Source organism: Sinocyclocheilus grahami, unplaced genomic scaffold, assembly GCF_001515645.1.
Source record: "Sinocyclocheilus grahami isolate Dianchi unplaced genomic scaffold, SAMN03320097.WGS_v1.1 scaffold61.1, whole genome shotgun sequence".
Taxonomy (NCBI): Eukaryota; Metazoa; Chordata; class Actinopteri; order Cypriniformes; family Cyprinidae; genus Sinocyclocheilus; species Sinocyclocheilus grahami.
Window position 1 is genome coordinate 4220833 of NW_015505240.1, and position 27003 is coordinate 4247835.

A 27003-nucleotide genomic window follows, 5' to 3' on the forward strand; every position below is an offset into this window, starting at 1 on the left:
CAAAACAGCAAGACTTATTTGACATCAAAACAAAAAATTACTGTACTTTGCTGTACTTTGATCGCTGTACTTTGATGTCACACACAGAACGGTCTGTGCAGTGCTGCTTCAAGTCCAACACTTTTTGTGTTTTATTAGGAGATGCACAATAGTTCTTCTGTTCACGTACACAATTAAGCAAAATCAGACAATATTGTGTCTAATATATACCACAATATTAACGTCTTATTATTGAATTGTTGTAATTAAATATCACATTTGCAGCTAGTCAGTGTTCAAAAAATGCTGGGAAATCATTTAATGTAGCCCTACAAGAGTGACTACTGATAAACTGTCTGAAAAAAAAAGTTTTAGAGAAGAAAAAAAATCACCCACTGACTTTCAAAGCTGCTACATTGTAACGACTTTCTACTTCGAGGACCTTGATAGAAATGTAGTGGAGTGAAAAGTACAATATTTGTCTTTCAAATGTAGTGAAGTTAAAGTCATAAGTTCCCAGAAAAAATAATACTCAAGTAAAGTACAGATACTCAAGTAAATGTACTTAGTTACTGTCCGCCTCTGCTAAAAAGTGGCAAGAGGGCATAAAAACAAAACAACAACATAAAATATTATACATAATGCATGCATAATAAATAATGCTTTTTTCTACCATTGAAGAACTGGTTATAGTTTCACCTTTACCTGCATAAAGTATTTTTCAAAGATATGTTTTCGTCTGTTTTAAATAAAGACAATGATATATAAAGACTCTTCAGTCATTGTCAGTATATCACATACACTCTACGCTGTTTTGGCCCGTTCAACTTCTCCGTGACGAAGGCAGGAAACAAAATCATCAGCACTGAATCAATGAATCATCAGGACAACAACTTGATTTACGGACTCAGTGAGGGGCTCTAACTAAGACCAGACAGCGGCACAGAGACTCTCAACTCTCCTAAGTTTGTTTCCATTGCATCCCTGTGCTCCGTCTTCTCTCCAGTAATTAATGTTGATTCTGTCGGTTAATGGAAAACATTTCCCATGTGTGTGTTTTCGAGTGTGTGTATCTATCTATCTGACTATTAACTAGTCTACCAGTTTAAAGTTTTGCCTCTTTGTCGCCATCTCTGTTTGAAACCTGCAATTGCAGTTACATGCGGAATTATCTTTATTACGTGTGTTGTGCACCGTCACGGATCCAGCGCGGATGAATCTAATGTTTTGAGGAGTATGTGTAGCTGTCAGTGGTTACCGCATGGATATTTACTGTACTTCGGAATCACAGATTCTAGCCTACGTATTGGAATATATGACCCAAATAAGAATTTTTCACCGGATATTGTCATCTGAACAAGCAAGTAACAAGTCTGCTCTTTTTGTTCTGACCAGCTGAGGAAAAAAGCATTACAATAAATCACGCTAACAATGGTGATTAAATCTAACGATCAGTTAATTAGCTCATATCACTTCAAACCATGCAAATTATTATTACGGTTATACTCTGTTTTTAAATTGTTAATGTTAACAACATCAGCATTGCGTGACTATTTGCATGTAGTGTGTATTAGCATAGATTTCAATTTCTGTAGAGTAATCTCTAATTGTCATGCCATTCGAATTTCATATAAAGAAATTATTTTATTTTTAATCCAAAAAGCTAATTATTCTTACTTAGAACTGGTTGTCTTTAAAATACAAATATTGTGTAATCCCAGGCTATCTGTAATCAGATGCACATTTAAAACTGGAGTATAATCTAATTTCAGTCACTTGTGTTTCATAAACACATAATCCTTTCTGAATTACAATCGCCGATCAAAATGATACATTTTGTAAAAAATAAATAAATAAATAAAATTTCCCGCAAATTCCTACCAGTACCACTCAAATTAGAAAACATTATTATGAGCTTACCGTTGTGAATTGGGCTAAAGTAAGGAGATAGTTTTGAACACTGGCTGGTTATGTATTTGCTCAAAAATTTATTTCGGATCATTTTTAACCAAAAAAGGTTACGGACTGCAGCTTTAACTAACTAACTAAGTACCTGACTAAATAACTAATTCTAAATAACAATCTATCTATTGGACGACTAACTAGCTTATCAGACTAGCCTAAGCAACCATGACATGCGCTCGCCATGACAACGCAAAAGTTTCAGCACAGGATAAATATATTTCCAGCACCATAAATCACTTGTAGTAGCTCTACTACTAGATGAATTTCAAAAATGGGTTTCGCTGTACAGTTATGAATAGCTGTTCCTTCATCTTGGCTTAAATTTCAATGTTGTTAAGGAAAGAGTGAAGCTGATTGGTTGGTTCTTGTCACATGACGCGTGGTGCACTTGCGGCATTCTGAAAAGTTTAAATGCTTTCATCTTGCTGCGGCGTAGCCACGTTTGGAAAAAACGCGTCACTTCTATTATGAGTGCACTTACCACGTGTATACATTTGAAATAACGAACTTGATCTATTTTATGAATAACTAGTCTACCAGTTTAACTAATTAAATAAGAATCTATTTATCAGATTACTAACTAGCCTATCAGATTAGCTAACTAATAAAGATCTATCAGATGGTCTAACTCAGGGGTGTCAAACTCATTTTCAATGTCCACTTCAACCTTATGGCTGCCATCAAAGGGCCAGTTGTAACTGTAAGACTGTACAAATGTTGCTACTCCTTAACATATTGTTAAATAACTGTCTCTTTATTTTATTATTACTTATTTAAGTTACAAATATTGCATATGCATTTGCATAGATGTAAACATATATGTTATTGCTCTGTGTTATTTTAACATAAATCCATTTAATTTAGCAGGTTAAGAAATCCAAATTACTCCATAAATCAAAGTAAATAAAGACAAGTATCATCAAACACAGGTCATTACATTAACTTTGTTAAAAACTTTTTTGTTACATTTATGGTACAACAAATAATTGTGAGCTGCTAAGAACGTGTGATATGGCATTTAAAAAAACAAATGAGTCCGGTCTCATGAAAGTGCCTATAGCACGATTTTCTGTTTCTATTTGGCAATGTAATTTATACGCAGAAATTGACTTTGGCGTGCATATCATACACACGTGTTTGGCGTGCATATGATACACAATCAATGCTTGTAGTAGAAAAAAAGAAGTGGTACTCAACCCCACTCCCCCACCCAAAAATAAATAAATACAAACTAAAGTACTAAAAAAAAGTGCTTTTTAATTTTCTTAATTTGCAATGAATGTATATAGTGCCAAAATAAATAAATGAATTAATTAATAACTGCTTGCAATTCAATTCACATTTATTTGTGTAGCACTTTTCATGATAAACTGTTGCGAAGCAGCTTCACAGAAAACAGACAGCACTTTTAATAAAAAAAAATTGAACAAGTCAATCTGCGATGCCAAACAGGAACACAGGGGGATGCCAAGAGACCACTAAATGAGCTACCTTGACCTGACTGATCCAGATTTACTAAACCACTGACTACTGCGTAATCTAAAACACCTTCAGCCAGCATCCAGTATAAAACACTCGTGCTTTTAAGCCAAATAGCTTGCCGATTTTAAATTTTTTACTGACATCTGTACGTGAGTACTATTATCTCTGCCATCTCTGATGAAATCGGCCATGTTTTCTCTGCATTAGCGCTGTTTTAAACGTACTGTTTGAATGCATTTGCTTACTGGCTCCTTAGACTCCTCCAGGAGTTTGCCAGTTGATGTGATCGCAAAAAAACCTGCTTCTTTTTATTTTCATAATGTATTGTTGACACGTGCGAAACATACATTTAGACTACTACTGTTATGCTATGTAAATACTTATTTACATTAGTTGGCATGTGTGCCAATGTATGTTTCTGCCAGTAATTTTTGAGCGCACGCATATAATGTCTGATCGATAGAAAGCGTGTCCGTTTTCTGTGAGAATCCACCTGCAAGCAGAGAGATTTGCGCTCGCGCATTTGATGCGCTCTCGCATAGGCAGTATGCACTCTGGACATTTGTCATTAAAATAACTAAATAGAAACGGCCTCAAACGAACTTTTAAAACGAGAAGAAAGTCATGTCTGAAAGCTGCAATCGATTTTTTAATTCGTTAAATGAATGAAGAATATTGTGTTTTTCCATTTCCGTCGGTGGGGCTCTAGCACTGAGGTCCGCACTTATTCCTTTGAGCCGTCCACGCAGTCATCATCAATGGAAAAACCCCACACCCTTAATCCTAACCATTGCGTATCATATGCACACCAAAGTCAATTTATGCGTATAAATAGAACGGCAAATAGAAACAGAAACTTGTGGTATTGATACGCACTTTCATAATTTACCATATAAAGCTGCATAGATTTTTATTTTAAGACACACAAAATGATGTGGCGGGCCGGAATAGGCCCGCGGGCCTTGAGTTTGACACATGTGGTCTAACTAATTAACTATGAATCTATCTATCAGACGATTTAATGTGCCATCCAGTTTAACTAAGAATCTATTGGATGACTTACTAGCCTATCAGTTTAACCAACTATTTAAGAACCAATATATGAGATAACTTACCTAGCCTAGTTAAGTTTAACTAAGAATATATCTATCGGATGACAAACTAGCCTATCAGTTTAACCAACTAACTAACAAAGAATCTACTAACAGATAACTTAACTAGCCTAGTTAAGTGTAACAAACAAATAATTTATTTATTGGATGACTAACTAGTCTATTAGCTTAACTAACTAAATTACTAAGAATCTATATATCAGTCAATTAAACTTACCAACCAGTTTAACTGAGAATCTATCTATCTGGGCGACTAACTAACTAACTAACTAACAAATAATCTATCCATCAGATATCTTAACTAGCCTAGTTCATTTTAAATAACTAAAAATCTATTTACTGGACGACTAACTAGTCTACCCGTTTTACTAACTAAATTACTAATTAAAAATCTATCTATCAGATAACTTACCTAGGCTATAAGTCTACTAACTAACTAACCAACTAACCTACCAGTTAAAGTAACTATAACGGAAATGGTTCGGTGTGGTGGTTGGTAATCAGAAGGCCACAGGTTCAGCCCTTGTCCTGTTTTACTAAAGATAAAAGCAAAATAACTGACTTCCATATGCTTATACACTTCTGATGCCCAGATGACTTACCCGTCTTCCTTTAGCTCCTCTCATGCCGATGGGTCCACGTGATCCCGGTGGGCCCTATAAAAAAAAAAGAGACCATTTACGTGTGCACACTTGTGTTTCTTTTCTCTTTTTGGGGGATTAATATCAGGCAGACTGGTTCCTGTCTCTCTCACTGCTAATAAGAGTTTGTGTTTGTTTTGTCTGTCCAAACTGTAAGCACAGAACGTTACACAGGGGTGTCTGACAGCTGACCGACAGGACAGCAGGTGATGCCGGCGTACAACCATCAGCTTCCTTCTGACATCCAAACTATCTGAAGTAAATGCTGTCGACTTACTGGACTGCCTGGTGGTCCTGGTGGGCCGCTCTCTCCAGGGGTTCCTGGGTGCCCCTGTAAGTGATGGGAAACATGTAAGACACACACACCATACAAAACATACAACATATGTGTATAAATGAAACACTACATTACAAAATATTAGATTATATCTTCTATAGTACGGCATGATATCTGCTGAATGAAATCCAATACTTTTTTTTAAACTAATTTTGGGATTCTGATTCAAAAATAGTGTCTGTTTTGCTTAAGCACGCCACTCTTTCTCACTAAATATTATGGATTTTGTATCACAATCATTTGTAAGGTGATTTTGTATTATCCCTTAATCAACAGAAAACTGACACACAGACACGGTTCCTGTCTAACTATTTGTTCAATTCTCACAATTTTCACAAGTATGAATGATTCTGAAGACCTTGTTTTATGCCTAATCCTGATTTCCACTTTTTCTACAAATTAAATAATACATTCTGAATACTTCATTTTGCCAAAACCTTTTGTCCAAACTTTTGACATTTGCCGAGGAGCTGGAAGGAAGTGGGCCATTTATCTATGATGGACAGTTGAACTTCATGTTTTAAACAACATTCATAATTTGAAGGAGCGAGAATGAGGGCGGAAGTGCATGCTGAGAATTTATGTGCGGTGTATGTGTGCCGTACGGTAGATCCTTTCTCTCCTGGAGGCCCGGGCAATCCCATCTCTCCACGATCACCCTAAATAAATCACATAACAGAACATTTAAACTATGGCTCAAATGATTTTTTTGAAAGAAGTCTCTTCTGCTCACCAAGGCTGCATTTATTTTGATCAAAAAATACAGTAATATTGTGAAATATAATTACAATTTAAAATAACTGTTTTCTATTTGAATATATTGCAAAATGTAATTTAATCCTGTGATCAAAGCTGAATTTTCAGCCTCATTCCTCCAGTCTTCAGTGTCACATGATCCATCAGAAACCATTCTAATATGCTGAGCTGATGCTCTCAGGTGTGTCTTACCTTCTCTCCAGCTAGTCCAGTCTCCCCTGCAGGGCCGATGAAGCCAACGAGACCCTACAAACACAACATCATCAGTGTGAGGGTCAAAGTGTGGTTAAAGGCCATAACTCAGTCTGTGTACTCACCCTCTCACCCATGGGTCCAGCCTTTCCTGTGACACCCTGCTCGCCCTGAAAGACATCAGAGAGTGTTTGAGTGACTGTGTGTGTGGAGGAGATTTGTGTGAGTTTATATTCTGCTTATGTTCTCACTTTGACTCCTTCAGGTCCAACAGCCCCAGGGAAACCCTTACTGCTCATCAGACCCTGGAAACACAGACAGAAAAGAGACCATTTGTTATGAGACACATAATGATGAGACTAGACTGTACATATAAACTGTTTCAGAAAGAGAAAAAAAGAAACTGTATTTTGCATAAACAGAATGGAGCTTATGTGTAATGAAAACTGTCACAGTCTTCAGCCGGTGTGCCCAGGAGGGCCACCAGATGACTGTGTTCTGGGAGCACATGGCTTGTGTTGTGTTTGTCTGTTGCCATGTGCTCTCTCCTGTCTATTGTCTGGCCCCTCCCATCTTGTCACCTCGTTATTGTTTTAGTTGCTCCACCTGTGTCTCCCTCGTTAGCCTCCTCGTTTGGTTCCTATTTATTCTCCTTGTGTCTGCCATCCTGTGCTGATCCGTCATTTTTCATGGTGTGTGTTTCGTGTCTGCATGTGTGCAGCTTTAGGCCTGCCTCTCTGGTTTGAGTTTGTTTTTGTTTAATTTTTTGCTAAAATAAAATACCATTTCTCCAGCAATTGAGTCCTCGCTTCATCTCCCCGCACGTACCGTGACAGAAAACATCATGGGATCTCAGTTCTGCTGTTGCGCTATTGAATTATATTTATAATATATATAAATGTCATTTATATAGCACACTTCATACTTAAAAAGTGCTTTACAAAATGATTAAAAATAGTTATAAACATACAATAAAAAAGAAAAATTTGGGGGAAAAAATACTGGTAACCCTTTACTTGAAGCCTTTATGTATAATGCATTATAAAATAATTTAATGCATTAATTATGCCTTGTAATGCACCTCATAATGCATTGTTTCATCTCATTATAATACAGTTATAATACATTATAATACTTATTTATTGTTACACAGAAAATATAACGCATTAAAACACATAGCAAACAACCAATTTCAGATGTAACAAGAAATGTGCAAATATAATGCATTTTTACTTTTTTATGAAAATATATAATGCATTACAATGAAATTATTATTTTCTCAATTATATAGCTTATTTCATACAGAGTGGTAATTAAAAAGTGCTTTACAAAAATGACTAAAAAAGTGATAATAAATACAATAAAAAAGCAATAAATTTAAGTAAATAATAGTAAAACCTTTCTTAAAGCCTTTATATATAATGCATTAATTTTGCCTTGGAATACACCTTATAATGCATTGTATGATCTCATTAATAAGTGTATACACAGTTATAATACATTATAATACTTATTTTATAATATTATTTCTCACTACACAGAAAATACAATATATAATACATTATTTAACTGAATTTAATTATTGTTCAATTTACTTCCAGATATTTCTAATGACAATGTTGCGTTTTATAATTCAGCTTTGACTTGAAATCTTGGAAAATAATTCATCAAAGCATAAGAGATCATGCACAACTGATATGCATGAGTTAAGCCATTCAATGTAGTCCTAATTAGCAAGTCTAAGTGATCCCCAAATAAATGAAAATAATTTCATAATAGCAAAAAAATCGTAATGGTTATAAACAAGCTTCATTTTTATGCAAAACATAATTCTCTTTTCTTCCCCTTTGCTTTTGGTGAAATATGACATTTCTTCATGAGATTCACCCATTAAATATGTCACATGTTTGATTATGTTGGAGCAAGACATGAATATGCATACTAATGCACAAGAGCTGCGTCCAGAGCAAAGAAGAACATACTGAAAGTCTCACCAAGACATATCCAATTACTGACCGCACAACAGAGACACAGAGAGAGATGAGGAAAACAGATACCTGTCTGAGGACAGAATGATGCATGGAGAACATAGAGAAATGTTCTGAGTTTGTGCCAGAGAAGCATTGAGTTCGGTTAAACAAGAAAAAAGTGGAACGAAAGAAGGGAAAAGAGGAAAAACAGAGACAGAGCGGGAATGTTATGTAATACAGAGGCTGATCGCAGCAGATTCTGAGCCTCCTGCTTTACGATGCTGGATTTATTCATTCCTTCTGTCTTTTACAAAAGAAATCCCCAGCCTCTATAATTCATTGATATATTAAACATAATTAAAGCTATTCGAAATTTAAATCCCCTATTGCGCCACCTTGTGGTCCGTTGGGTGAATACACGTTTTGCTTTGCTCACACAGAATATAAAAACAGACTCTTGGTCATTTTTCAACCACAAATCATTTAATAATATATATTTTGTATAAAAATGAATATATTTTTGATAAGTTCTGAGGTCAATTCATCCAAAAATTTATATTTGCAACTTTACAGCTTTAAATTAACAAATGCAATACCATCCTCAATATAACTTTAAGGCCTCCAATATACATTTTCAAAATCGCAAACACAAAACCTTCTATAAAAGATTTGTTATAAGACAAATGATGACGAAATAAATTGCATTTTGCATAAAGAGAATGAAACCTATGTGTAATGAGAATGTCACATGATCTCAATGTGCTATTGAAATTAAATAATTTTTTTCATTTATAGAGCACATTTCATACACAGCTGTAATTCAAACTGTTTTACATAAAAATGATTTAACAAAAACATTAATAAAAAATTTTTTTTTTCAACCATAAATCAAAAGAAAACAAATAATTTCCACAAAAAAAAGCATACAAAATCGATAGATTTTTTTGACAGCCATTCACCCAAAGATGTAAATTTGCAACAGTATAAAATTAACAAATGCAATACCATCATCGAGGCAATTTTAAAGCCTCTAAAACAACATCAAAACTGCAACAACAAAAAAAACTACAAACAAAATCACAGTAAAGGCCTTTCCACGGTTATATTTACTTATATTTTTTTATTTTTTATTTTGTGCATATAAGAAAATTAATCATGGAACTTGTGATTATTTTAAGGTTATTCGAATACTGAGTAAAAACTTTTTGCACAAATCAACAAAATCAGAAAAATAAATACTTTCGCAGAAATTGAAGTTCAGTTACACTATGTTGTACGGATTTTATTTAGCTTTTTAATACTTGATTATGGGTAAAAAAAAATATTATTTTAAAGGAACGATTCATCTTCTTTATGTTATTCCAGGAAACAAATATTACAAAACACATATATTTTGCATAAAAATTTATATATTTATTTGAAGTTAACAAACTATGTAATGCATTACCAATGCAACTTTAAAGCCTCTAAAACCGTATCAAAACCACACATTTTCAGTATACGTTTTCAGAATTGCAAACAAAAATCCCACTATACACAACATTACAGAAAGCTGACAAACAACTGAGCAGTTTTCATATGCAGATTCCCCAAATACCACTTACTTCCACAGAACACAAAAGAAGAACATTTTTGAAGAAATGTAATGTTGCTCTTTCACATGCAATTACATTTGAATGAAGAAAGAGGCTTTCAAGCTCCAAAATGAATGTAAAAAGCAGCATACTATTCATACTACATGTGTGATTCTGTATGAGCTCAGAAGAAAGTAGTGACTTTGAAAACAGCGCACAAGTAACAGGGAAAACTGCTGAGTGCTTTTGAGACTTTTAAGCTAGAAAACATCAGTCCTCATTGGAACTAATTACACAGAAAAATGCTACCGATACAATTCTGCAGAAATTAAGCGTTAGCGTTAGTTCTGGCAGGTCACGTGAGTCAAGCTCGCATCAGCTGATTCTGAGCTGATCACATCTACCTATAGTAATACGACACCTATCGCGGCATTCCTATATAAGCTCTATTCAGTATTATTCAGCAGCTTTTCAGCATGCTCCGGAGCAAATTACCCTCCTCCATCCCCAGCTCCTCCTTTCGCCACAGTCAGGATTTGGCTTTCTGATATTCCTTGCTAATCAGACTCCTTTATCTTGAATAAAGTGTTACACTTAAATATCATTAAGTACATTAATGATATCTGCCTTGTTCTGTTCTGTTAACCCTAGGGGGGTTATTATTGCTGCTCTCCCTGCTCATTCATGACAGGCTGCATGGATGGGCAGGGAGGTTTATGCCCAGAACAGAACCATACCGCCAAACCAAACTTTATGCGAAGTATCTATCATTTTGACGATAGTGGTCCTGACAGAACTGTTGCTTTTGTGTTCCACAGAAGAAAGTGAGTCATACACGTTCATGGAACAACATGTGTAAAAAAGAGTAGAGTAAATGATAGAATTTTCAGTCTGAGTGAGCTATTCTTTTAAAGAAATACAAAACAGATAAGAAACAAACCTGTGGTCCTGGTTTTCCATGAGGTCCCGGTAAGCCTGACAAACCCTGCACACCCTGAAACAAACAAATATAATATGCACACAGTTATATATTCATTATATTAGCACAAACACTCGTTCAAGAGCATGAGTGCATGTGTCTATGAAAGCTCTAACATTGGGGCAATTAGAAGGTCAGATTTAATCAAAACAACAGACGTCTAGATGTCACAGTGTGCCAATGTGTATTTGACAGGGGGAAATGGAAGGTATACCTTGTCTCCTGAGAACCCAATTTCCCCTTGTTCTCCAGGAAGCCCAACATCACCCTGAGAGAGAAAAAGTTAAAGAGAGAAGAAAAAAAGAGTGAGAAACAAGTTGTGATGTGAGTCAAAGTCAGAAAAGAGACCAGAGAAAGTGACGGAACATGATGGTTAAGTTAGGGCAAGGGAAAAAATGCAAGCTTTACATTTCCACTTTTAATGCTTCCAGAATGCTGGTCCTATAGACTTCCAATGTTTGTGCATTTATTTATTTATTTTTTATATTATTGTTATTTATTATATTATATTATTATTTATTTTATTTATTTGAAAATACATTTACTTTAAATAAAGTTTATTTGTTAAAAACCTAAATCACTGACCATTACAATCAATAATATACCATAATATCATTAGACTTCCAATGTATGTGCATTTATTTATTTAATAAAAAATATTTACAGATTTACTTAAAGCAGCTTTCCTGTAAATAACTAAATAAATAAAGGCAAGGCAAGTTTATTTAAATAGCACATTTCATACACAATGGTAATTCAAAGTGCTTTACATAAAATTAAATAAAATAATAATAAAAAATAATCACAACAATAAAACAAGGAATTTAAAAACTTTGAAAATGATTTAAAAATTGATTTAAGATGTTTAAAATGAAAATAAAGGTTTATTTATTAAAAATGTATATATTTTTTCATTAAAAAAACGAAATGTTTGACCAATATGTCATAAAATGTCATAAAAGCTGTCGATTGAGTTTAACGTGCATTGCTTTAATAAATAAATAAAGATAGCTTATTATTAAAAATGAATGTATGCCTTTATTTATTATTTAAAAAACGAAATTATTGACCATTATGATCAACATTATGCCATGAAAGCTGTCAATAGAGTTTAGCACATTTCGCATAAATAAATAAATAAACAAACGCTGTTTATTTATTATAAATTTATTTATTTATTTAAAAACAAAATTATTAATATTATGCATTATAATCAACATTATGCCATAAAAGCTGTTGATAGAATTTAACGTATTGATCCTGGAAGCAACTCTCTCTCGCAAACTAACAGAGAAAACATGTTAGTTGTTGTACCTTAAATATAACTCTACAGAAATTTCACATTTTCTTCTGACAAACCGAAATAAAATCTCTTCGACTACATGTTACTTAAAGGGTTAGTTCACCCAAAAATTTAAATTCTGTCATTAATCACTCACCCTCATGTTGTTTCAAACCCGTAAGACCTCCGTTCATCTTCGGAACACAAATTTAAATATTTTTGATGGAATCTGAGGGCTCTCTGACCCTCCCATAGACAGTAAGTGTCCTTACACGATCAACGTTCAGAAACGTAGCAAGGAGATCGGTAAAATAATCCATGTGACATCAGGGGTTCAACCGTAATTTTATGAAGCTACGAGAATACTTTTTGTGCGAAAAAAAAAAAAAAAAAAAAAACTTTATTCAACAATTCGTCTCCTCCGCGTCACCCTGTAGCGCCATTTTGGAGAATATCAGCTGGACGTAAACAGCGTATGTCAGCTGCGTCACACGGATCTGTTTCCTACATTGTTGTGATTTGATCTGAAAGGAAACAGAGTGTCCATGTGACGCAGCTGACACAGAACAGCATACGGGTGATGCGGAGGAGACGAATTGTTGAATAAATTCGTTATTTTTTTTTCTTTTGCGCACAAAAAGTATTTTCTTAGCTTCGTAAAATTACGGTTGAACCCGATGTCACATGGATTATTTTACGGATCTCCTTGCTACGTTTCTGGACTTGGGAACATTTCAGTTGTATTGCTGTCTATGGGAGGGTCAGACAGCTCTCAGATTCCATCAAAAATATCTTAATTTGTGTTCCGAAGATGAACGAAGATCTTACCGGTTTGAAACGACATGAGGGTGAGTAATTAATGACAGAATTTTCATTTTTGGGTGAACTATCCCTTTAAGGCTGGAGCTTTTAAAACATGCGTAACACAGTGTGGCCAATGGGGAGAGAGAATTTCCATCACATGCTGCTGTAAAACAGGCCAATAACAGAGTATTCAGATCACCTTATCACCTTTCAGGCCGGGCTCGCCCATGTTCCCTGGGACGCCCTGAAACACACACACACACACACAAACATATACGCTAAAGTGGCCATGAGTGATGGAGATATGTGTTGGGTACATATGTGCATGACTTACTTTCAGTCCATTTGGTCCCGGCAAACCGATAATCCCGACAGGGCCCATATCACCCTAGAGAAGAGATGGGAATGAGTGCTGTATGTGCTTTTAAATGTCCAATTTGAGAAGGATCTAACTTATAAAACTTAATCTGATAAATGTTCTTAGTTTTATTGAGGTAATACATCATGCTAAGAGCACCTGCAGGGGGCACATGATCGCACGTTACTCATTTGTGAAAGCAATTGTGGATCTTATTTGCATACCATGCTGTTCAGATCAAACTGATTTCAGCTGTACTACAACAACAGAAACACTGTGTGCTTATAAATGCTGACCACAGGGTGACCAGACATCAGTGACAATGTTATAGGTGAGATGTGATTAATACCGAAGATTATTTAGAAATGTACTTTGATTGCAAAACTATCGTTCCGCAGTTTTGTGGTTGGTACAATTTTTAAATGTTTCTGAAAGACTCTTCAGCTCACCAAGGCTGCATTTATCTGATCAAAAATACAGTAAAAACAGTAATATTGTGAAATATTATTACTATTTCAAATAACTGTTTTCTACTTGAATATATTTAAAAATGTAATTTATTCCTGTGATGACAAACCTGAATTTACTCCAGTCTTCAGTGTCACATGATCCTTCAGAAATCATTCTAATATGCTGATTTGCTGCTCAAGAAACATTTCTGAATATTATCAATGTTGAAAACTGTTGTGCTGCTTTATATTTTTTTGGAATTTACTGATACATTTTTTTTCAGGATTCTTTGATGAGTAAAAGTTCAAAAGAACAGCATTTATTTGAAACATTATAAATATATTTACTGTCACTTCTAACAAATTGAATGCATCCTTGTTGAATAAGGGTATTCATTTCTTTAAGAATATTAATTATTAATTTTCCTTAAAAAACAAAAAAGAAATATTATACCTCACGTCAGCAAAAGTTGTGCTGTGTTGGATTTTAATATCAATAGTTAGTCTATGTCTAAGTTAGCTGAAGTTCAAATGCATCAAACCCATTTTAATGTAATGTTTCTTTGGTTTCCTATATTCTGCATAACTTCTATAAATTGTAAAAAAAAAAAAAAAAAAAAAAAATATTGAATTCCACCTGCATATAATTTCAAGCTCTACATCTCTGATCTGCCCCAATTTTTCTCACTAAGGTCATCTGGTCACTCTAGCTGAGCGTAAATCCTTACATTCACACAAAAACCTTATTCATTATGCATGAAGCATTTTTCAAGGACATCTCTAGATGCCTCGTTTTGTCAGATTTAGCTCACTTCTGGGCTAAAATAAATTTAAGTAAACCATTTCACTTACAATCAATCCATGGACACCAGGAGGACCAGGAGCTCCTATAACACCCTGACATAGAAACACAGAAACACACAGAGCGTTACGCCGTCCTTCTGTAACAAGTACAGACTGCCAGTGCTTCATATGTTAGTACATGCATGCACCTCTAAATGTCTGTCATTTATAATACGTGCTGTGTAAATGCACCCTCTTCATATTCAGAGATATTAATATGACCATTCAAATGAGTGTGTCTCGTAGAGCGAGCATGTGTGAGTATTTTTCTAGAAACAGAGATGGTTTGTTGTTGGCTCTGCAGCAGCGTGCCGGAGCCATTTCCTCTCGTTCCCCTGGTGTGATGAAAGGATGAAAGGAGCATTTCACTCCTCTTTTCAGGAAAGGGAGAACAGGAAATGAGAAGGCTTTCAACTTCCTATTCTTACAGTCCCCGCATTTACAGGTGAAAAATAGGCGGGATTTGACCAAACACTTCCTGATATGATGTCATCTACTCCAACCAATCAGAGACATTTTTGGGAATGATAATTAATTGTTATGATATTGACCTTAGTAAGGACAGATTCGATGTGAATGAAAGTCCCCCCTTCCCAAAGAAGTTCTAGTTTAAAAAAGACACGATCTAACGCCTTCCTTACTCAAATAAATTAATTAAATTATTAATAAAAATAAAAAAAATGTAAAAAATAAAATTAAATCCCAGTGGGCAAAGAGGCAGGATCTAACACCTTCCCTAATGAATGAATAAAAATAAATATATAAATATCTGAATGAATGAATGAATGAATGAAAAATTAAATTCCAGTAGGCAAAAAGATACAATCTAATAAATAAATCAGCCTAAGATGGTTTGCTAGTCTTAGCTGGTTTAAGGCAGTCTCCCAGGCTGACAAGTTTACAAGTGCCCAAAACCCTTTCAAACCAGCAAACCAGGCTGCAAGACTCCTTACAACCAGCAAACCACCTTATGCTGGTTTAAGTTATTAATATTCAGCATACCCTTCACAGCCTTGTTTGTATTTGACAAATTAAATTTGTCTTCCATACCAGCTTAAACAAAGAAACGTGTACAGAAGATACAACACTGCTGTTGTGAGTGTTTTATCTGCTTTATGAGAAAAAGACAAAAGAATATGCATGAAAAACCTAGTTTTAAACTCACTGGCTCCCCGTCCAGTCCTGGTGGGCCCCTCTCTCCAAAATCACCAGGAAAACCCTGAGAGAGAGAGAGAGACAATACAACACATGACTATCACAGTCACTGAATATTTAAACAATTAGACTTTTCTAAAGAAGCAAAAGTGGCCTCCACAAAGCTACATTGTGAGAGGTTGCCAGAGCATGGTTGCTAGGGTGTTCTGGACCGTTGCTAGGCAATTGGTATGTGGTTACTTATGTTTTCTGAGTGTTTGCTAGGGTGTTCTGTATGGTTAAGGTGTTCTAAGTGGTTGTTAAGGTGTTCTGAGTGTTTGCTGGGCTGTTCTGGATGGTTGCTAGGGTGTTATGAGTGTTTGCTAGGGTGTTCTGGATGGTTGTTAAGGAGTTCTGAATGTTTGTTGGGCTTTTTGGATGGTTGCTAAGGTGTTCTGAGTGGTTACTAGGGTGTTCTGGGTGGTTGTTAAGGTGTTCTGAATGTTTGCTAGGCTGTTCTGGATGGTTGCTTAGGTGTTATGAGTGGTAGCTATGGTGTTCTGGGTGGTTGTTAAGGTGTTCTGAATGTTTGCTGGGCTGTTCTGGATGGTTGCTTAGGTGTTATGAGTGGTTGCTAGGGTGATCTGAGTTGGTATGTGGTTGCTAGGATATTGCTATGCACTTGCTAAGGTGTTCTGAGTGGTTACTAGGGTGTTCTGGGTGGTTGTTAAGGTGTTCTGAATGTTTGCTAGGCTGTTCTGGATGGTTGCTTAGGTGTTATGAGTGGTTGCTAGGGTGATCTGAGTTGGTATGTGGTTGCTAGGATATTGCTATGCACTTGCTAAGGTGTTCTGAGTGGATGCTAGGGTGTTCTAGATGGTTGCCAGGCTACTGGTATGTGGTTGCTATAAGGTGTTCTGAGTTGTTGCTAGGGTGTTCTGGACGGTTGGTAGGCCATTGGTATGTGGTTGCTAGCATATCGCTATGCAGTTGCTAAGATGTTCTGAGTGGATGCTGGGGTGTTCTAGATCAGTGTTTCCCAACCTTTTTTTAGTCGCGGCACCCACAAAATAAATTTTGTCACAATATTTGAATTTCTAACTTCGATGTGATAATTTGAAAAGTATAGATATTCGGTACAACAGGGAAGAACTGCAAAATATAATGTCATACAGATATTTTTTATATTATTTAAAAAATGTGTCCATCAATGGTGGCAATCAGTACGCTCATTTCTAATGAAGAGACTAATTTATATGACAATATTTTAATGTAGGCTTTTATACATATGTAAACATTATTTAATTACCATTATAACTAGCTATCTCACAAATTTTTGCTCACTCAGTGTTGTTTTTATTTTACAGTGGGGTAATTTTGGTTCAGTAGCACGAGATAGCTTGATTTCACACTTTGAATTGAATAAAAAATGACAAGTAAGCAGTCAGTAATAAAATAAGAACAAATAAATTAATTAATAATGATAGCACAAGCAAAAAATAACAAAAGGCCTTCAAATTAAATAAATAGCTTTTTAGTTTTTCAGGTAGGTCTAACAGTAGGGTTAAGATATTTAACTTTTTTTTACCAATTATCCAAATAATGTTTAGTCCTAGAAAGATATAGCTTTTGGATATAATAATATATTATTATCAGAACACATGAGCATAACATAGCGGTTAGCAGATCAATGAATGAGAGGGCAGCGTTACCAGAGTTGCCCATATGCCACACCATGTTACAACACAGTGCTATTGTAGACAGAAACAATACCGTACTACATCGATGTTTTCTGTCGGCTCAATTTTTGAGTGGACTTTGCTGTTCCGATGAGCATGAACGGTATATGAGTGGAGCGACTGAGCGGAGTGCACACGCATAGAGCGGAATAATACACAGAGCGTCACACCACATGAAAGTGAATCCTGAGCGGTGAACTCATTTTCGGCAGCCGGAATTTCAGTGCATCTCTAATTATTTGCGACATCAGAAATGGATATTATAGAATAGATGCTTTTTTGAACATTTTAGCAATTTAAAAATATTTAAAAAATATTTTTTTACACTGCACCCCTGCTCTCGACAGACGGCACACCAGGGTGCCGCGGCACCCCGGTTGGGAAACACTGTTCTAGATGGTTGTCAGGCCACTGGTATGCAGTTGCTAAGCTGTTCTAAGTGGTTGCTAGGTCAATGGTATGTGGTGGATTTTCTGAATGTTTTTAGCATGTGTCTATCCAGCATGTTCCCACCAAACTGTGGATTATGGGGATTGTTCGAAATCACTAACCCTTAGCATGAGCGAGAGCGGTAGCTAACGCTGCTAATGATGACATCACACAGATAACACACTGAGCCCTGCTGATTCAACAGGAAGTTTATGAGGTCAGATGTCAAAGGTTGTGCTGATTTAAACAACCTCTGTGTGGCTGATTCTGCATCTTAGTAAGTATGTATAAGTATGTGTGTGTGTATCGATTGTGTCCCAAGCCCAAGGGACAATGATATTTTCATGATAAAAATAACTAATATTTAAGAAATAATTATTTTCTAATTATTATGCAAGAAGCTTTAATGGCCTCATATTGAGAAACTACATGGAATGTTTGTACTTTTTATTACACTGCAGGGCCATGCAATACAATAAAATTAATACATCTTATAACTGTTTTTTTTACATTTCAAACACACGCTCACAAAATAAAATCACATCTGTATCTATAAAGTATGTTGAGACAAAACTTTACCGGCCTACCCATCTTGCCCCTCTTCCCCGGTGGACCAGGACTACCCTGAAAAAGATAGAGAGACAGAGAAAGAGACAGACACTAAATAAATGCTAATAATAATTAAAAGTCTTATACCATTAGAACGAAGCACTGTTTCTGTCAGTCTGTCTGTGTGTGTGTGTGTGTGTGTGTGTGTATACACTCTGCTATCATATGACTCATCTAAACACCCTCAGATGAAGGCCAGAACCAGCTGGAAGTAGTTTCCACTTTTACAGCACACACACACACACACACACACATTTCAATGATGGAATCTACTGTGATGCATCTACCAGTAGTGGGCAGCACTTGGTTTGAAAATCTACCACTAATCTATTTCCATATTAATAACTGTAACAGCAGTCAGAACTAGAACAGGAATAGATAACTAGATTTGCTTTTTCTTCAGGAAACACAATGTTTGTAAGAACAAACAAGTATCAGCATACACTATATACACTATTTTCCTATACACTATATACAATGCTGGGTAGATTACTTACATTACATAACATTTACATTTAGTCATTTCGCAGATGTTTTTATCCAAATTGACTTACAAATGAGAACAATGGAAGCAATCAAAATCAACAAGAGAGAACAATGATATGCAAGTGCTATAACAAGTCTCAGTTATCTTAACGCAGTACACGTAGCAAGGTTTTTTTTTTATTATTATATAATAATTAATAAGAATAGAGCAAGCTAGGGTTAGAGGCCTTTTCTTTTGCTAGTTGTATAATAAATAAAAAGAAAACAAACAGAATTCAAAAAGATTAGAGAAGCTAGTGTTTTTTTTTTTAAAGAAAACAAGCAGTTAGTAAATGAATAGAGTGCAAGTCTAAAAGGCGCATGTTTTTTTTTTTAAAGAAATTGTACAAATTGTAGTTCATTACTGATTACAAATTACATGACGAAAATTGTAGTTAGTAACATAATCTGAATTACACATATTAGGTAATGTAGTCTGACTACTTCTTGATTATTTTTTAGATTACTTTTGACCTAACTAGTTTATCACATAGACTTGAATGGTATTATTGTGTACCATATTAGAGAAAAAAATAAGAGAAAGAAAAAGAAAGAAAATATATTCCATCCTTTATCAACATCAAGAAATGCATTAAACATTAGATTACAGCAGGGTTTCCCAAACTATGAATACATTTTGAATTTACTGCCATTGTGTGAATAATATGTAATTCATAAAAAGTAACTGTAATCTGATTATGAGCATTTTATACAATATACTCTAATTCCAAATACTTTATTTTTGTAATCTAATAACGTAATCCAGATTACATGTAATCAGTTACTGCCCAGCATTGACTATATACCGTAGTATGCAAAAACGTAGTATGTTGCAATGAGTAGGATTGATTCAGTGTATACTCTTAAAGTATGTGACATCGGGCACAGCAGTAGTCACTGTGCTATTAAAAGCTAAATATTTTCAAGGCACATTAGATCAAATCAAATTCAGTATGCAAATATAACATTGACATAATTGCTGTTATTTATACTTTGAATGCTGAACATTCTATAATGTTTTATTGTTAAATTTAAACTTCTGATCTTTACACAAATTGATTAAATGGAGTCTGAATTAATTGCATATGTTTAGTAATTAAGTGTTTGGTGTTTAGTACACTATGATTAGGAAATCATATTTTATGGTTCATCATGTCGATGATGTGACTGCATTAATGAGGTATTTGTATCTGTGGGAGTTTTAACGGATTCATGTAAAGTACTTGAGCGGCGTTACACAACAGCCATTTGCAGGAACATTCACCCACTGATGAGTCTTATGATCACATGATTGCTGAGAAATGAGTCATAACATGAACAGACTCACTCTTTCACCATCAGCTCCAGGTAAACCATAGAGTCCAGGGATTCCAATAAAACCCTATGAAGAAACAGAGAAAAAGAGGGAAGCTAAATATTGATGCCTGGAGCAGAGGAAAATAGCAAAGAAAGATCACAAATCACGCTTTTTAAATATCTCATTTTTTTCCAGTAACAGTGGTGTTCAGGATACTTGACATGTGGTTACTGGGGTGTTTTGAGTCGTTGCTAAGCTGTTCTGGGTTGTTGCTATATTGTTGCTAGGACATTCAAGGTGTTTGCTAAGGTGTTTATGTAGTTGCTATACTGTTGCTAAGTCGTTGAGTCATTGCTAAGCTGTTCTGAGTTGTTGCTATATTGTTGCTAAGGTGTTCTAGATGGTTTCTAAAGTGTTTTAGTAGTTGCTAAGTGATTGCTTGGGCATTCTAGGTAGTTGCTAAGGTGTTCTGGGTAGCTTCTAAAAAGTATATGGTTGCTAAGGTGTTATAAGTGGTTGCTAGGGTGTTCTAGGTGGTTGCGAAGGTGTTATGGGTAGCTGCTACATGGTATATGGTTGCTTAGGTGTTCTAAGTGATTGCTAGGGTGTTGTAGGTGGTTGCTAAGGTGTTCTGGGTAGCTTCTACATAGTATATGGTTGCTAAGGTTTTCTAAGTGGTTGTTAGGGTGTTCTAGGTGGTTGCTTATTATGCTATCCACATAGATCTGTACTTTTCGTTCATCAACAGTTTAAGGAGAAACATCTGAGACAAGTTCATATTTACATATTGACACTCCTGAATAAGAATACTAATCATCTCTTAAGACTTTAATCTTCCAATCAATCCAGTAGCAGACATCCACTGTATGAACTGATCACGCGGACGGACAGATGAATGGAGAGGTCATGGATGGATGAACGGATGGACGTCTTCGTGTTGATGCAGGCCATGAAGTAAGTGTATATGCCCATGGACTGCATGGTGCTGGCCTCCACAATGTAGTCCAAGGGCACATACGCTCACTTCAGGGAACAAACGATGACAACATGCACAAACAAAGAGTACAACAATAACACTCCCACACACATCCAGCAAAAATTCCATGCAAGATGCTTTTACGTGTCGACATTAGTGTTGTCAAAAAAAATTATTTCTTATGAAAATACCCAAGATGGCTTGAAGAACACAGATAAACCATATATTGTCATAGTTGTGTGTTTATTGTCTTCATGTGTGCTCAGTTAAAGCGTTTCTATCTTCTTTTTATTCAGTTACAGCGATAGCTGGATGCCTTTGTCCATATTAGGGATTTCGTGGAACGTCACAAGTTATATTACTTTAGTGAGGCATATTTTGGAGTTTCTGCATGAGGACATGTATGAATAAACCGTACATTACATGTGTTTATAGCGTTCCATAATGCTCACACCACCCTATTTTGGGTAAAAATAGGAAAAATAATACTTTTCTCTGAAGACATTTTAAGTAAACAGTGTTAGGTAGTAACTGATTATATGCAATTTGGATTACGTAATCAGATGTCAAAAATTACTTGTAATTAGATTATATTCCATTTTAAAATACTCATAATCAGACTACAGTAACTTTTTTATTGATTACATGATTACATATTATACACACAAGACTTTGTCTTTGGAAGACCTGCGTCTTTCAAACACATTAAAATGCTTCATGAACCCCAGTTTAACGAACCTTGACGTAATGCTAAATGGACTTCATGTTGCTAATAACAAAAGGGAATATATTTTTATTCTCTTTGCATTTTTATATCAATATGGTACAAGATTATCCTATTTAAATCAATGCAATAAACGAGTCACACGTAATCTAAAAGTAATTAAAAAGTCTGATTATATTACCTAAAATGTGTAATGTAATGGATTACATTACTAAAACAATTTTTAGTGTACCAAAAGTAATGGACTACAATTCCAAATTACAATTACATGACGAAAATTGTAGTTAGTAACATAATCTGAATTACAAATATTAGGTAATGTAGTCTAACTACTTTCTGATTACGTTTAGATTACTTTTCGTTTATCATATAGACTTGAATGGGATTATGGTGTTCCTTATTCATTAAAAAACAAAGAGAAAGAAAATATATTTCATTCTATATCAACATCATGAAAAGCATTAAACATTACATTACAGCAGGGTTTCCCAAACTGTATATCAGTGGTAGGTTCATTTAGAAACGAAAAAAAAGAACTGGGGTGAATCAATACATTTACGAATAGTTTATTGCCACTGTGTAAATAATTTTGTAAAACATAAAGAAGTTTTAAAATGTAATATAATCTAATTTCAAGTACTTTATATTTGGAATCTGATTACGTAATCCAGATTGCACGTAATCAGTTTCTACACAGCACTGATTGGAAGACATGTGTCTGTGTGTGTATGTGCGGGGCCTAAAAACCAGCAGGGCCTCGGTCTGATTTTAAACAGGAAATTCCAGCCAATGGGGGCGGAGCCTAGCCTGATAAAGAGCCTTTAATACAGCTTGACTACAAACACAACAGCTAAAGCGCGTGTGTGTGTGTGAGCACGCTATATAAAGTGGCACAGTGAGAATAAAATATAAATTGTTTCTGAATACTTCAAATAGACGACAGGGCAATATAAATGAAGGTGGCTGTACATGTGAACATGGTAATGTGACCGTAGGAGGCTAAAAACACACATAAACGCACACTTATGACTCGGGCAGCTGTCAGCAGCAAATTTGTCATGGTTGAGTCTCTGTTGACTCAAAAAACAGAAAAAGGAAAAACCAGGGGGACGAAAGAAAAGAGAAGCTGTAGCAGTAAAAATCTCTCGTATGGAGTCGAGGTCAAATCACTTGACTTTAAAACTCAACTAAGTCGTAAGCTACATTTTTAGCTTTGTAAAAGATCAATGCAAATAGCCTAGCAACGGTAACTATCGGCCAACTCAGACAGCTCAAATGTCACAATGACAGCTTTGTAAGTTGCAATCATACATCAAATGGGAAAAGACGTGTACACACCCGAGCCCCTTTTGGCCCAACAGGCCCTATTGGACCAGGTAAACCCTGGAAGAGAAGAAAGAGAGAGAGAGGCTTCAGAAACAGGCTTAGGATTTAATCAACACACATCATTTAACAGGCAAAATGGAACCAAAATGAATAGCTTGTTTCCTTTAGTAAGTATCCAAACTTGTGTGCCCACAACAACAAAAACCATGATGAACTTATAATGGTCTTATCATTGGCTTCATTTATTAAACAGAGCCACAAAACACCTTTATATTTTATTTGTTTATTTATAATATATTTTATAGCTATATTATATATTTTCTTTAATAAATATTTTCAAATTTAGGCTGACAAAATAGCAATGGTAAATGTTTGACAAATGAGCTTTTTCTTGATTTGGTTAGGTCATAAAAAGGAAAAATGGGTTCATTTGCAATGATGACTAAATAAATCATTAAATTATGTGAAATATTGATTTGACTTCTTGAATGATTTTATTATGTGAGAAGAAAAAGACAGTAAAGTGATATTTGACCACAGAATGCATCGACTGACCAATCAGACTTACGTATTCCAAAGAACCGTTTTATATGTTTCAATACAAACAGCTTCAATGAGCTCAAGATGTGTTAAAAACCAAAGGCTTGTGGTTCTGGATGCATATTTCAAAAGGATGGAGATTTATTCTGATTAAATCCAAAACTCCATCAATGAAAACAACACAAGCATATCAAAACATCCCGATACTAAGTGGTCAGAGTGAGCAAATACACCCTTTCCTATAATTGAATGCTGTGATTTTAAATCGCGGTGGCCCGCAGCTATACTGAACAAAACCCAATTTCGATGCCAGGGCAACATACTGCTAAATTAATTGCATATTTTCCATGAGCAGTCAATGAAAAACAAGGCAAAACACACTCAATCAAACGAACGAACGCATGCACACACACACACACACACACACACCACACTCCACAGCAGAGGAAGATCTACTGCACCTGCCTGCCAGGATAGCCTTTGGCTCCAGCTTCTCCATCAGGACCTTGTTCCCCCTGTAAAACAAGTCAAAGAGAAATATTGGTTCTCCTGATATTTATTAAAGTACATGGATATATTTTAAAGACCACAAAAAGTGTCTGAACATGTAAAATGCATGAATGTCACTACGCTATATTTGGAACAAAACACCAAACGTTGTTTTCATTTGAAAGAAAAAGCACAATCAAGCTAAATGTATTTTGTTTGTTGGGTTTGAAATGATAAATCAATAGATATACTGTTGAAATTGAAGACAGTATTGTGACAGTATTTAATGTGTTCATGTGATGTACTACATCCAGCTGATTCAAAGACATTAAGCAAAAACGATGAAGAAAAGTGAAGTTAGATGCAGTTTTGAGTTGACAATTTGAACGAATGCAATCATATTCATTTATACATAAGTGTGGCTTAAGTCTATATAATATTAAGGCTTTTTTTAATCAATTTAGGAAATATTCATTAGTGTGATGTGATGGGAAATATAAGGAGTGATAATGTCTAAACAACATGATTTCTATACATCTGTGTACGTTGGTGGATGAATGTGTCTGATACTTTCTGAACAACTTAATATTTGCGTTTGGGTGTGATATTTGATTTCCAAATAAAGCTTAAAACACGCAGCACGCAGAAAGAAGAATATGAACTCAAACATTTCTCAGCAAATTCCTCGAGAGCTGCTAGTCATATTCATTTTATAGCTCTTGCTCTGTCGACAACTCATTTTCACTATTTTTATTTCTCCAAAAGAATTTTAAGGAAGAATATTTGATGCTCAAAAATTTAGTACCTGAGAACTCAAGAACTCACTTTTAAAAGTAAAGTATGTCATTGTTGATTTCTTTCCTTTTCTACCAAAAGAAAAAAAAACTAAAAGACCTTAAAGGGGTCATTTGATGCGATTTCAATTTTTCCTTTCTCTTTGGAGTGTTACAAGCTCTTGGTGCATAAAGAAGATCTGTAAAGTTGCAAAGACTAAAGTCTCAAAACCAAAGAGATATTCTTTATAAAAGTTAAGAGTTAACCACGCCTACCTAAAACGGCTAATTAGACACTGGTAAAACTGTTACATTTACTATAGCATAAAGAAACAGTAAAATATATACATAATGTATGAACGCAAAGTGTGTAGTTATGAGATCTGCCAACAAGGGCTATATTTGTTCAACCAATGGCACAAGTTTGGGGGCGGGGCTATTTGTTTGTATGACCAATGGTGGGCAGGAAGTGTGTTTTCCGCAAATGATTTTAAAATCAATCGTTATTTTTGAAATTCTGTTTGGTGATGCTAGGCACAGAAATTACACGCTTCACATTTAAGGCTCACGAGCTACGAAAGAACACACTCTGAGCTATAAAACTTTCCTCTGGGTATGAGTGTTTGTCTTTCCTCTCATTAAACTTTTGACTTGAGAGGACGGTTCACCTTAAATAACACAGAGGGCTTTATAAACACTTTTTCTTGTCATGTGAATGTCTGTGTGTGTATTTTAAGAGGTAAAAATCTCCATGGATTAGAAACACTTTTTGGATTAGAAAACTGAGTGTTTGTTTATGTGCTTGTTTGTTTGTGTAACAGGGTTTGTATGTCTGCATTACTCACTGGTTCCCCGGGAAGGCCTGGTGGTCCTGGATGGCCTTTTTGTCCCTGTTCACAAAGAGGACACATGACGATTTAGTAAACACTTAAGTGATTTACACAAACATACACACAAACTGAAACAAACTAAGACAAATGAAAGGCTACAAACCACTTTCTAAAAAAGGATATGGAAAGACACGCCCACAAATACGCATCTCCAGCAGTGAGTGTACATTTGACAGAACCATCATTATTGACCCAATCCATCTGTAGTCAATAAGCTAAAGCAGTGCAATATTTTCCACACACGTCTTTATGTTGAACAAAATGCGCATCTGCACATGTGCGTTTGCAACATAGGTTTCAGTGAGCAAACGTGTGTGTGTGTGTGTGTGTGTGTGTATTACAGATATAAATGTTTTCCTGCTGGAGTCAAGCTCCCAAGAGTCAATATTGTGCAGTCATTCTTGAGAAGTGGGACAAAACAGAGTGCAAAATTGAAAAAATAAAACCTTGTACTCAGACAAATGAAACTACATTTATGTATCTTATATGTACTAAGCTACACTTTGATACAACCTCCCAACTTCTCTCTTTTTTAACAAAATGTGCTTTTATTTATTTTTTACCTTGGACTGTGTAATATAATTTAAACTTTATCTTTAACAGCATTCAAGATGTTTTTAACATTTCAAAACACATTCTTGTGTTAGCAGACAGATTACACTTTCACATGTGACCAACAATTCCACAACAAATATAAAATATCAATGAAATATTATCAAAATATTCAACTGACGGAGGTGACACATCTGACGGAGGTGACGAAAACCTGAATTTGTAGTCATTTTAACTATCAAATACATTGAATCAGTCAATTACTGTATTAAAACAA

The 27003-nt window shown here is 35.1% G+C and overlaps 1 protein-coding gene across 1 annotated transcript in view; it reads right to left on the reverse strand.

Annotated features, from left to right (window-relative positions):
* The window catches only part of LOC107584663 (collagen alpha-1(XXVII) chain A-like), a 66807-nt gene that overhangs the window by 12963 nt on the left and 26841 nt on the right, over nt 1-27003 (reverse strand). Inside the window, exons 8-24 of the mRNA XM_016271374.1 lie at nt 26130-26174; nt 24484-24537; nt 23495-23539; nt 20487-20540; nt 18605-18649; nt 15889-15942; nt 14733-14777; nt 13408-13461; nt 13273-13317; nt 11202-11255; nt 10949-11002; nt 6716-6769; nt 6590-6634; nt 6465-6518; nt 6122-6175; nt 5457-5510; nt 5141-5194 (exon numbers count right to left, since the gene is read on the reverse strand). Coding sequence (XP_016126860.1) covers nt 5141-5194; nt 5457-5510; nt 6122-6175; nt 6465-6518; nt 6590-6634; nt 6716-6769; nt 10949-11002; nt 11202-11255; nt 13273-13317; nt 13408-13461; nt 14733-14777; nt 15889-15942; nt 18605-18649; nt 20487-20540; nt 23495-23539; nt 24484-24537; nt 26130-26174 — 864 coding nt within the window. The remainder of the gene's footprint in view (nt 1-5140; nt 5195-5456; nt 5511-6121; nt 6176-6464; nt 6519-6589; nt 6635-6715; nt 6770-10948; nt 11003-11201; nt 11256-13272; nt 13318-13407; nt 13462-14732; nt 14778-15888; nt 15943-18604; nt 18650-20486; nt 20541-23494; nt 23540-24483; nt 24538-26129; nt 26175-27003) is intronic.